The 13094-nt window shown below is 43.6% G+C and overlaps 2 protein-coding genes across 6 annotated transcripts in view; one reads left to right on the top strand and one right to left on the bottom strand.

Annotated features, from left to right (window-relative positions):
* Positions 1–1044: 1044 nt before the first annotated feature.
* Positions 1045–13094, bottom strand: part of NUDT9 (nudix hydrolase 9) — an 18254-nt gene continuing 6204 nt past the window's right edge. For 2 of the 5 annotated variants that reach the window (XM_034065041.1, XM_034065042.1), the window contains exons 3-11: positions 11325–11560; positions 9231–10160; positions 7231–7467; positions 6331–6426; positions 5476–5562; positions 3805–3916; positions 3227–3373; positions 2901–2985; positions 1045–1647 (exon numbers count right to left, since the gene is read on the bottom strand). In XM_034065041.1, the coding sequence (XP_033920932.1) occupies positions 1472–1647; positions 2901–2985; positions 3227–3373; positions 3805–3916; positions 5476–5562; positions 6331–6426; positions 7231–7467; positions 9231–9292 (1002 nt within the window). In that variant the 5' untranslated portion in view covers positions 9293–10160; positions 11325–11560 and the 3' untranslated portion in view covers positions 1045–1471. The other 3 variants (XM_031046791.2, XM_034065043.1, XM_005146581.4) reach the window with 3 other exon arrangements.
* LOC101879069 (estradiol 17-beta-dehydrogenase 11) overlaps positions 9368–13094 on the top strand; it is a 7469-nt gene continuing 3742 nt past the window's right edge. The window contains exons 1-4 of the mRNA XM_005146582.4: positions 9368–9912; positions 11185–11292; positions 11877–12008; positions 12750–12856. Coding sequence (XP_005146639.2) covers positions 9703–9912; positions 11185–11292; positions 11877–12008; positions 12750–12856 — 557 coding nt within the window. The 5' untranslated portion in view covers positions 9368–9702. The remainder of the gene's footprint in view (positions 9913–11184; positions 11293–11876; positions 12009–12749; positions 12857–13094) is intronic.

The following is a 13094-nucleotide window of genomic DNA, read 5'->3' as shown; positions in this document are numbered from 1 at the left end:
AGTACTAAAAGTAAGGATGATAAATGAAAGCAAGTTTCCCCATCTGTACTTTAACTATGTTATTATTCTATCTTAATTTATAAATATTTTAATCTTTATTATTTCTTCATTTTGTGAAGTAGGTAAGATAATGATGATTTTACTGATCTTCTGCAGACTCGGTTGTTACCATTAACTTTTAAATGAACCTAGATTAAAGCATTTATGATGTTTTAGTAAGACCACTGAAGAAACCAAATGTGCAGGAAGAGGTGAGCAAGGACTGAAAGAAAATAACTCTTAGCATTACTTTTTCCTTAGAAAGTAACATAGATTAATTCTACAAGATTCCCAGTGTCTCCCCATATAAATGCATATGACTTCTCCAGATTTCATTAGCTAACTGGGAAGAAGTGGTGTTGAAAAGGAAAAAAGCCCTAAAAACATCCATTAGTTAAGCAGGATGTGGCCAACAGTCTCAACAATGCATGAGCATGTCACAGTACTGTTAGAGAAGGTAATTCCAGACCATGACATTTAACAACATCTGACTTCAACACATGGCTCAAAATTCATTAAGATCTCCTCCCCAGGTCTCAACTACAAAACTAAGCTGTTACTGTCACCAACTCTTGACACTTACACAATTAACAGCAATTACCCCTGGCATAAAAACATAGGGAGACATGTCAGCAACTGCTCTGCAGCTATTGTTACCAGCTTAAATGCCACAGAAGGCCCACATCAGCCTCCTGACTGCAAGTGACTCATATTATCTAAACTGCAAAAAACCCCCACCTCAATTTACAAGATTATACTTTAAGGCTGCTCTTTCCAACGACCCTGTTCATGACACAGTCTTCCTAACAGCCATAAGCAGTATGAAGAGAGGAACCTTAAAATCCAGCTCCTGAAGTTAGTCATCAAGTTACATCCACCAACAGATATTGTTATAGATAGAAGCACTGTCAGACATTCAAATGTGAATACCATCCATACTTGAGAGCAAGTAAATGTGAAAACAAATCTGTCAGAAAATCACTGAAAGGACACATTAAGCAAAACTCAGAAAAGAAATGTCATTTTATTATGTAGCACTTCAATCGAGTTATTATTCAGGCTATCCTCCCACAAGTCCCTCATCCTTTATGGATTCATACACTTGACAAGAAATGAGCACAAAAATAGAGAGCTACAGTGGAGAGCCTCTCAGCTACAACCAGTCAGAATCCCTGTGTTGTCATGCAGATTGGCGGATGTTATGAAATGGTTGCAAATAATGAAGACAAAGCAAAACAAGGTAACAGTTCTACATTCACATCATTTCACATTAGGTAAGAAATCTGAAGCCTCTGAAAAAGCCTCTATTTATCATTGCAGAGTGTTTTTGCCAGGTGAATTTTGTAGAATTGTCACTGAAAAGGACAGTGTCATCTCTTTCAAAGCTGGAAAACGTATTCTCCCCTTGGTGTTCATTGGTTCTTCATTTACATCACTCATGGCACTCAGGGCCAGGATTCTCACTCCAGTGGGCTCCCCGTTTCTCAGTCACAAGCTTAACAAAGTAGCTATGACTTGCATACAGCTTGAGCTTCTCACTGATGTCAACCCACTTGACCATTCCAGCATCATCACCTGCTTCCAGGGGCAAATTATCCAATGTCTCACCTGTTCACAGAACAAGAGTTAGGACATAATACTGCATCTTTCCTGCTTTTTCTTCTTACAACTGATCAGTTCCACCCTTCCACATGGCTCTTTCACAGGCAGCAATCTTCCACTACTCAATCAATTAAGTTGCTCACTTTCTGTGCCAGAAACCTTTTTTCATGCTTGCACTATTTTAAACCAAATCTGAGTAGCAGAGATGGTGTTAACACCTTGTCGCCACTCCTGGGTATCATCAACAGCCTCAGTTAATAGAAATCATTATGACAATACGTACTCACGACCACAAGTTTAGCTAATCCCTCTGCCTTGATTTTTCTTTCTTTGTTTGGCTAACATCTGACTGCTTCCTTTCTCAGACACTGTTCTACAGGACAAATTGAATTCTGAAACATACATGCTTATAGAAAACCAGAATAATTAAAATCGTACTAAAGGCCCCAAAATCAAAAATAGTACTTAAGGAGGGATGCAGAGAAGCTTCAGAATTATTCTCCAAAACTTCTTACTTTGTTTCCAAAAAGAATCCCAAGGACTTCAGACAACAACCAAATAAAGGCTTTTAAAGGTATTAGAAAATGTGTATTAGAAACAAATAGGAATAGTATCTTTGCAGTTGAGTGCTGATAAATCATGGACCAGGGCCATGTGAAACTTCACAGGTATTTACTACCAAAAACACAGTGGAAATGTCATTAGATGAAGTCTCTGACTTATTCACCTAACTAGGTTGACTTATCTTAAAGGCAGAAGATTAGAATCCACGTTAACAGAGCAATCTAAGAGCTAGCAATGTACCCTATGCCCATTCCCACTGATTTATAGAAATAAAATAAGATCTAACTGTTACGCTGGGACAGTAACCAAGATAAAAGGTCTCAGAGCAGTTACAACAACAAAGTAATAAATGCAGTGAGAATCTGCCAGCAGCCAGAGGGAATGTTCCTGAAGCACACACTAGCTACTAAAGAAAAAATATCAAGAGAAACAGACTATCCTCCCACCCCAGACTCATTAAAAAGGAAATTAATGAATTCAAGGTAAACAGTGACAAGAAAGAACCCTTGTCCAATGTCCAATCTCCGTATGAAGGCTGAGCTTTTCAAGGCACAAAGTCGATAGCTTAGAACTAGCTAACAAACATATATAATTTTCATGCAAAGTCCGTATGTTTCGTCTGTATTTCATACATCCCAATTTCAAACAAACATACAGAGCAAAAGGCAACTACAAGCACACATGGAGACACCCACCAGTTTCATCATGATAGTTCACAGCCTCTGTCTCCATCCAGGCATTATCAGTGTTACGAGGGTCATCCACATATCCTCTGTATACCTAAGGGCCCAAACAAACCAAAACAAGCTCAGTGTCAAGCAAACAAGGTGGAATCACTAAGATTATTTTTCCTTTCCTTCCTAAATATTTGCCCTTACACAGTTTTCAATAGTCACTTCCTATACCATGACAACCCAAGCATCACAGCTTATTTCCATTTTAGCAACTCTCTTCCAAGCTCCACACAGCTGTCAATTATATGCATAGCTCAAGAGGCTATCACAAGAGACACAGAACTCACCACAAAGTGTTCCTGGCTGAACAGCTTGTGGAGTTGCTTTCCTAATTCAGCTTTCTCCTCAGGTGATTTCTGCAAGGAATTCAAGGCCTCCTCCTCAAATTCTCGCTTGAGTGTAGCACTAATCTTCTCTCCTGGGTCCACCATCCCCTTAAACAGGAGGGAAGAAATTAAAAGAGAAAACAAACGTGACTATCCCTCAGATTCCACTTAGACTTAATCCCCTTTAACTGGCTCTTAGTATATTACATCCACCTGCATCATACTCTGGACATGGGAGGAGCTGTACACTTAGCTGTAAAGTGCGAACATGCACATCCTTCAAAAGCCACAGTGGATTAAATTATGACTGCATTAAGCAAAAGACATGGTCAGAATTAAATACAAATATCGCCTTGTAATGCAGAAACAGCAGAAGGCATCCCACCTGATGCTTGGGCAAAGCCAGTTTAAGGAGCCTTTCTCCTCACCTCTGTACACAAAGCTGATCACCAGAAGGCATGCTCTTACTGCACACAAAGTTAGGCCTCAGGTCCTTGCCAGCAGGGAAATGTATACTGTTACCAGAGCTTTGTTCTTACCCCTGGAATGGCCCACTCCCCACAGTCTCTCCTCTTGATAGCTACAAACTGCAAGATGTTTCTGCCAGTAACTGGATGAGCAATTTTATTGCCACTTCCATCTCTCTTCCACCTGCAGCAAAGGAGAAACAAGAACATGCTTTTCTGCCTCTTGACATGAGGGCCTGGCAGAGCAACAACAAAGCAACCGCACTATCATCTGTGCAGAAGCAAACAAAGCAGAAAGAGTCATGGGGGGGGCAGCTGACAGATGCTGTCTGACACAATCACAACCCAGGGCAAATCACTTTGTTTTCTTCACACCTCTACTAACTGTGTTTTCCTCAGCCAGAAGAGCAGAAACAGCCCAAGAGCCACATTTCTGTAACCCCACTGATAGTGGCAGCTCCTTTGAGAGCTGCCTCCAGCACATCATACTAGCTCCAATGCTCCTCAAGCCTGGTGCCTATCCATAATGAGAGGGTAAGTATGCCTTCTACTAAAACTGAATGTACATGCAGGCTGCAACCCCACCTCTGAACTGCTTGCCCAGCACCAGCACAACGCCACAAGCAATTCCTTACTGAAGACAATAGTAGGTAAGAACTAACAACAGAATCATAGAATAGTTAGGGTTGGAAGGGACCTCAAAATCCTCTGGTTCCAACCCCCCCTGCCATGGGCAGGGACATCTCACACTAAACCATGTCACCCAAGGCTCTGTCCAACCTGGCCTTGAACACCACCAGGGATGGAGGATTCACAGCTTTCTTGGGCAACCCATCCCAGGGCCTCACCACCCTCACAGTAAAGAACTTAAAGTAACTTAATAGTTAAAGCAAATAGCTGTCTAAACAAATACAAAAATCAAACCATCATTTCTTTTACTTTCAATGAAACAACTTGGTAGCATTGACAGGCTTTGAAAAGGGAAAAAAGGAAAACGCATCAGGCCGATTTTCACAATGATTCCATCTTCGGCATGGCACTGCTTCACTTGCACCTGCATTAACTACACAATCTTTTCTGAATGCTTTCTTTTTGTATAACAGTCAGTATGTACACACAGATCCTGCTAGCAAAAGCACCATTAAAAGAGCATATACTGACAAAAATATATTAAAAAAAAAAAAAAAAGGAAGAGGCTAACCCCACCTCTTCCTATAATATACTAGCCCAAGTTAGTATTCCTTACAAAGCAAAAGCAGGCACACTGCTTTTGTTTGCAGTTAAGTTATTGTAACAGAAAAACCTATCCCTGTAATATAACATGCCTCACCTAACACCTTTTGAGATTTTATGTGTACAGTATTGAAGTATCACATAATCCTTTCAGTTTTTACATTCTTTACTAAAGATTATTTGTAAATTGTATTTCTATTTAAGTCTCCTACACTGTTTTTTTCCTTTAAATCTGTTTCCTCAGCATTTCAGAAACTACTGCTTATCATTAGCAGTCAGTCCTTATTCTTCTTCAGAGACCAAGGCTAAAAAAAAAAAAATAATTAGGAAATTTTTGTTCCAGATGTCTACATATCTCTCCATTCAGATACCCATATCTGAATGAGCTTACACATAAACACATATAAAAGGCCTATGATAAGTAATAGCCTGTCCAGAGATGCAAGGAAAAAGCAAAATGCATGTGGTTTTTAGCTTTACTGCAGGGCAACTTAGTCAGCTGGCCCTTACCTAGTTACAACAGGATCAGCAGCATGGTTTGGTCCCCAGCGCCCTAACAATCCTCTGCCTGTGAGGCCAGTCCTTCCCACCGGATTTCTGAAATAAGTGGCACAGTGCATTAAACACATACTTCTCCATGTTCAAAATATGCTCCAAGTATTCTAAAAAGCAGCTTTAAAGAAGCCTAAACAACAAAGGAAAGGATAGCAAGATACATTCTGTGCTACCATATGCTTTAAAGGGCAATAGAGACAAAGCATTGTTTTCACCTTTATCAACCTCTTTGCCTTTGACAGTACAGGGAAAGGAAATATACAAAACAGCTCTGTCATTTTCTAGATCTTGTGTCCCAAGATACTTCTGATTAAGAATTACTCTTATTGTGCCCACAACCTTGTCTGAAAATGGAATCTAGTTTCCAAGACGACAAATGCACAGAGCATTCAATTACATTCCAAAGACAGAAATAAAAGATGTTATTTTTAGTGAGATTACCCATCTGTGCTATGCCAGGATTCATCAGTAGAAGGAAATACTCTTCTGCTCTACCACGGCACAGAAGTGTTACAAAAGCTTCAGAGCCTAACATCTGGTCAAACTGTAGAAACAACCGATTCAACAGACCCTACTATTAACAGGTTAGACCTCCTCTGACTCCAGTGTTACTACAACGCTCCGTTGTGGCACTGGCTAATCTTTAGTGCCTCTCTGCCACAATCTTCTTTCACGGCCCTGAAGTATCATTTTCTCTGTCTCTAAGAATGACTATCTTGATTTTGTTCTAGCAGGTGCCATGTATCAAAACTGACAGACCTGTAAGAGCCCTACATCACTGAAATTAATGTGAACAACGAGCATACTCACCGGGGCCTCCCATTTTCAACCACATATGTGCCATTGAGACTCTTCCTGTCTACTTCTCCATCTCTTTCATTGAATTTGGGAGAAAACCCTTTATCACTGTGTGGAAAAGGATAATAATTTCTAAAACTTGTCACAGAAGAAAACAAGGTAAGTCAAGCAGCACCTGCCTTTCAAAAACCCCTACTGATTGGGCCTGGTCACCTGGTTGTTCTCTATGTGCCACCTGAATACTAACCAAAATTAAGAGCAAATAGAGGCACATGTTCACAGAGCAAAACAAACAAGGAAGGTAAAGCTGAAACCTCAAGTACCACAATCTTCCAATCTTTATACACAGATGTGGATGTGCAGGAATCACCATTTCATACTATGACAAGCTACACTAGATGCATGGATCTAACTTTCTAGGCAAGAAGCATACAGCATTCCTTGAGAGAACATATTCACAGAATCAATAAAATGAATATACACATTCACTAAAAAAGAATCAGTCATGCATTCAACCTGTCACATTTCCTGAATCAGAGTACTCAAGAGCCACAATTCTACTTTAAGTCTTTTCTCATCTTGCATTCAATTGTGAACAAGTGTATTATGAAAATGTTCTCCCAAATTCTTAAGAATGAAAAAATTTTTACTTAGCTCACAAGATAGAGAAGCAGCACTACCCAGCATCAACAGATATCCATTATTGCAATTAACATTATTCTTAGCTCTGTAAAATCATGTGTCCTTAAGAGCTAACTCAAATGATTCAGTTCTCTAACCATCAGCTTTCTAGGCCTCAACCTTCACACATCACTATAGAATCACATCACTTAAGCTGAGGATTTTATTAGTTCAGCTGCTCACTATTTCCCACTTCCATGTTCACAAGAGAAAAGAGACAATGACACTCACTTGATCTGGGGATCTGCCCAACTGGGTCCAGCCAAAACAGATTTTGCAGTGTACTCCACAGGATTATAATCTTTCCACTCAGTCAGCCAGCCCACTTTATCTGCAGGAACTTGGCTACGCTCCACGTGTGACCCTGGATATGGGGAGGTGAGAGCTTTGCTGTGGTAGAGCTTAACATTATAACTGTTGAGCATGTTAACAGGTTGAAGATGGGACCAACAGTTTGTAGACAAATTACTGAAATAAAGAAAAAAAAGGCATCTCATTTGTTAGGTTTTAACCCTCTTCCTTAATCCCAGACCCGCACAGTACATCATAGCAAGCAGAACAGACTAGGCTTTTTCCACAAAACAGCTCTCAGAAATACATTATTAATTCTTTCAGGTATCATGCAAATGCATGCCTGGACCAACAAATTCTGAATCTTACCTTCATCTTTTTGATGTATTCTACTAGATACACATGACAATTTCATAGCATAAGGGAGAAGCTGAGAACTACAACTACCTTTCCCGATTATGGAACACTGACCAGTTATTAATCATAGACAAGGAAAACCTCAAAGATATTTACCATAAATGCAGCAGGAAGGCTTGCTTCAACATTAGGTCCCCATGTGAGTATTTCATCAACAAACCAACCTAGCCTTACAAGAGTCCTGCTCTCAAATCCAGTGGTAGGCCTGGGAAGAGCAAGAATGAAACATCCAAACCCCTGAGCAACACAGCTCTGTAAATTGCTGTGACCACCAAAATATCACTTTGTGCAATACCAAATAGGGTAACACATACCTTGTTCTTCAACTTTAAAAAAGGCCAGAACTATCAAATTAGTTAACAGGAAAAAAAATAATACTTGATACCTCTAGTGATTTTATTCTGCCATGGGTCTTGGGAGCTGAAAGACTAGGCAACAATAAAATACTTAACAGCAGATTGCGTTACAGTATCTGATCACCAGCTCTTAAAAAGAATCACTTCCAACACATAAAGAAACATACATCCTCCTCAAAAATACATTCAGGTTTTAATAACATGACATCTGAGCAAGGTGATGATGGGACCGATGAATTTCATGTAAAAAAGAAGAAAGCAACTCACACATAAGTATTAACCCTACTGTTTAAACCCAGACGTGAATATTGGATTATAAGAACAGACCAGGCTTTTTCAAAACCAGCAGTTCCAGTTCTCAGACACCTCACTCATGCCATGAAATCCTCAGGTGCATCTAGAACACTGAAGTCAAGAATTCCTTGGTCACAATTACAGCATGCACGTGCTCGCACATACACTGCTGAGACACTATTCTCAAGAGCACAATCCAACTCACAAACCACTTGAGGCTCACAACATCTTTAACAGAGATGGGGAAAAGCGCATACTTGATATCAAGTGCGACCTCCACATGAAGGTTAACGTTAGACGCTTCTGTATTTTTCAGCGAGTGCATCAATTTAAAGGACAGCCCGATTTTTGTTTCTGCCAAGTCCCAAAGAGACACCCTCAGCTACACAGCACATCTAGGGCCAAAATCCCCTCAGCTGGCAGGGGGTGACAAAACCCTGAGGTCCTGGCCCAGCGACGGGGTGGCAGCTCCCTGGGAAACAGAGCACCACCTCAAAGGGCCAAACACCACCAGAACCACGGCCTCAGGTAGGCTCCGGGCCCAAGGAGCGACAGCCTGGCCACTGTTCAGCCTTACCAAGCCACAGTACCTGAGGGGCGGACGGCGCTGCAGAACACACCAGGCAGGCCGGGCGGACAGCGCAACAGCGAAAGTGAACACTGCTACTGCCCGAGACACACCCGGCACCGTGCGGGCACGCAGGGCGCTGTGGAGGAGCAGCATGGACAGCGGCACCGGCGCACCTCGGTTGCACACAGCCGGGCACGGGTTCCAGCACACCCGCCCGAGCCTCGAACAGCCCAGGCCACAACGCCAGAACCCCAGTACCGTACCGAGCCGAGCCGCGCCAGCTGCCCTCTTTACAAGCACACCTCTCATTGGGTGAGAGCCACCAATCAGGAGAGCTTCCAAACATCCGGCTCGTCCCCTCCATAGACACGCCCCCCAAACGCCGCTCTCTGATTGGTTGCTGTGCCGCTGGGAGGTGTGGCTTGTCGGGCCGCTGGCGGCGGCTGCTCCTCACACCCTGCTTGCTGCCTGGCCTCGGCTGTTGCGGTCTTCGCTTTTCACGGAGCCCTGCGGGGCGAGGAGACCCCCGAGTCCGGGTGGACAGGGCTGGGCAAGGCGGGCAGGCCGCGGCGAGGCAGCTGTCCCTGCCTGTGACTGACAGGACGGGCGGAGCGAGCTCAGGCGGGCCACGGGAGCCCCCTTGCGACCGGAGAGGGGCACTCCCGGAAGGCCCCTGTGGTGCCGGCCCTGAGCCGGACAGCAGCGCACACGGATCGGCACTGGCGCTGCGCTGTCGTCGCGCCGTTCGGGAATAAACGGACTGTCAGCAGCAGCATGAATCTGTTTGTGGAAATCCTCCTGTTCGTGGTCACGCTCATCTACTCCTACTTAGAGGCGTTTGTGAAGCTTTTTATCCCTGTGAAGAGAAAGTCTGTCAGTGGAGAGCTCGTTCTCATCACAGGTGCTGGCCACGGTGTAGGGAGAGTGACAGCCTTGGAGTTTGCCAAGCGTCAGAGCAGATTGGTGCTGTGGGACATCAGCAAGGTAATAGCACAGCTCGCGTCTTGGCTCGTTCTTCCCCGAGGGAGGCACTGGGGGTTAATAGCACGGGAAGGGCGACACACGACTGCATCCACACACCTGCTGCTACGGTCGCTCCTGCAGGCTCACGGACGGGGACGCTGAGCCCCAGCCCAGGACATTCCCCATTGCACCAGAGATGTCAGTGTCTGGGTCCCACAGTCACTCGGTGCTAATCGGCGAGGTGGTATCCAGAGCACGGCAGAGAGAACCTGCAAGAGAGAGCGCAGGGGTCAGCAAGGTGCTGTGGGAACTGCTGCCTGAGCTGGCAGGAAAAGACATGTGAGACCAGCAGCCTGTTTCTACAGAGAAGTGGGTTCCCCACCTGCTCGCTGCCTCCCTGGCCTCACATATTTTGTGTATGTTGCTGGATTATGCATTATGTTGCATTTGTCTCCCCACTCATATCGAGGGGAATCACTACGTTGAGCTATGGATGAGCCCTGCTGCCCTCTGGCGCAGTTACATGTGTAGGCAGTTCCTTACTAAACGTCGACAGTAGCCCCAAATCTGCCCAAATGCAAAAAGAACTTGGCGAGTGGAGGATGGACAGGTACAAACAGACAGGATGTCATTCGATGGGGATCAAGGCAAAGGCATGTTTGTAGGAGCAACTGGCTGTACATGGGGTTGAGTAGGTGGGCAGCTCTGTGTGGGGAGGGCTTCTGACACTGTGGATTAGAAGCTGCAGAGGAGTTCATCATGTCATCCTGAAGCTGCAATAAACAGCCCACCACAAACAAAGAAATAAACTCCCAAGCCAAGCCCAGTGTAAGGGGAGTTATAAATAGGGAGGATATTGTAGAACATTTTCGGTGCCTGTTCCTGCTACCTGTGATGGCAAAGACCAAAGTCTGGACTGGGTGGGAGGAGGCATGGCACTGGAATGGGTGAAAAGGAGTAAACTTAATTGGTGAATGATACAGTGCTGGAGAATATGTTGTAAAGGTGTGTGTAAGCAGGCACTGAAATACAATCCAAAGGAGGTGGGAGATCCCAAGCATTTTAGGAATATGCTTCTCCAGTCCAGCAGCCTTAAGAAAGGCTGGAATACGGTTCCTGCCACAGTACCCCAGCTGCAGCTCTTTCACTTGGTCCCTGTGAACTGTTTGGAGTCTTGAGAGTAGTAATGCAATTGACAGAAGTCTTTAGCCTCTGGCTGGTGTGAACGATGCCGAAGCATCAATACATGGGCTATGGTACAGTTACACATGTCTTTTATTTCTGCCTTTACAGCACAACGTTGAAGAAACGGCAGCAGAATGCAAAAGGCTGGGAGCCACTGTTCAAGCCTTTGTGGTGGACTGCAGCAAAAGGGAGGAAATCTACAGTGCTGCAGAGAAGGTAGGGGAGCAGGGGCACTTCCAAAAGCTTACCCAAACATGCTTCATCTTTGGAAAGGTTGGGAAATCAAGAGAAGAGGCATGGTATACAATTCATGATAGCCCCTGGAATATGCCCACTTGTTGATTTCTGTACAGAGAATGAAATCAGTGTTTCGTGGATGGCAGCCACTCTCTTCCTCTTCTGTGAGGCTCTGGCATATCACATGTCATTGCAGGTTTGCTCTTTAGATGTCCAACTCCTGAGGGAACTTGTGCCTTTTAGTTTCCTAAAGAGCAAGCAGACAGCACTGAGGGCACTGCGTTGTTAAATAAAACGGGCTGGCTTAAAACAGTCTCTATGTCCATAGTCCCAACTGAAACTACTCGGAGCATACTGTGTCTGCAGGCAATGTGTGGAAGACTACAGATACTGGCAGTAATTAAACGATCTAAAGATCTTATCTAATCAGATCTAAACCCTATTTCATGGTACTGCTGCAACAGTTCCTACCACCTTTGGAAATGGGGGACTATTGTCCTCTCCATTAAAAAAAATCCAAAACTCATGCCACAAAACTTTTTGGGTTTTTTTCTGTCTAAAAGGTGAAACAGGAAATTGGAGATGTCTCCATCCTGGTGAATAACGCTGGTGTGATTACAGCTGCTGACTTCCTCTCAACTCAGGACCACCAGATTGAAAGAATGTTTGAAGTCAACATTCTTGCTCACATGTGGGTAAGGACCACCACCAACTTCATACCTATATTTCTGGGGGAGTGCTGTTCAGGATATGTATTTAGACTAACAATTATTTTCAACTACCAGTGAATTATAAAAGCATCTTTCACATGTGTATAAACTTGATTAACCACTTGCTAATCTGAGCCTGGCCCTGATTTCTATTTTCTCATGTCTCTGCAAGAGCCAGCTGGCCACAGCCTCATCTGTAGCATGTGTTTATCAGAAATGTGCTGGAGTTTCCCTTTGCATGGGGTGGTTTGTTCACCCACAGTTGAGCACCAGGACCCTGCAAGTACAGTGACAGGGCAGCTGCCATCAAATGATACTTAGCAGGAGGTTTTCAGCTGTTAAGTACTTGTTTGCAGTGGGAGAAAGGGAAGCAACATATTGAAGAGTGTTTTATTGTATGTGCTGAGGTGAGATAGTGGCAGCCTTCCTGCTGACACTCAAAATCTAAAAAAGCAGCCTGGAACATATGTGAGAATCAGCTCCTGTTGACAGCCAACTTCCTGAAACATTCCTGTTTGGGAAATAGGTTGCCACTTGTACCAGCTGAGAGAAGAGGTATCTCTGTGGCTCTCAGAATCTGAGATGCTCTGCAGCACACAGTATTTGTGATAGCATTTGCCACTTAATTAATGATAGTCAAGGTCAGTGCTGAATACACCTAAGAGAACATTGTTCTTTCTTCCCTTTTCTCCCCCCTGCAATTTTCTTGATTTCATTTATGTCCAGACCACAAAAGCTTTTCTGCCAACTATGATCAAAAATAACCATGGTCACATTGTCACGGTGGCTTCAGCAGCGGGTCATTTAGTAACTTCTTTCATGGTGGCTTACTGGTAAGTGACTTTATCATCGGATCCTTTTTTATTATTCTTACTTTAATAGCATCTTCTCCATCAGAAAGCATAAAATAACCAAAATATTCCTATTACTGAATAAAGTATGGTCTGAGGTCTGTGATAAGGAGAAAAACTGAACTGCAGCACTTACAGATGCCTGGAGGGTCTCACTAATTTGCTTATTAGCTGTGACTGAATCAGTAGCAATGTTTGTATTAAGAAACAATGACACATC

The sequence above is a fragment of the Melopsittacus undulatus genome, chromosome 7, assembly GCF_012275295.1.
Source record: "Melopsittacus undulatus isolate bMelUnd1 chromosome 7, bMelUnd1.mat.Z, whole genome shotgun sequence".
Taxonomy (NCBI): domain Eukaryota; kingdom Metazoa; phylum Chordata; class Aves; order Psittaciformes; family Psittaculidae; genus Melopsittacus; species Melopsittacus undulatus.
The sequence above is the reverse complement of the archived record's forward strand: the minus strand, read 5'-3'. Positions and strand labels throughout refer to the sequence as shown.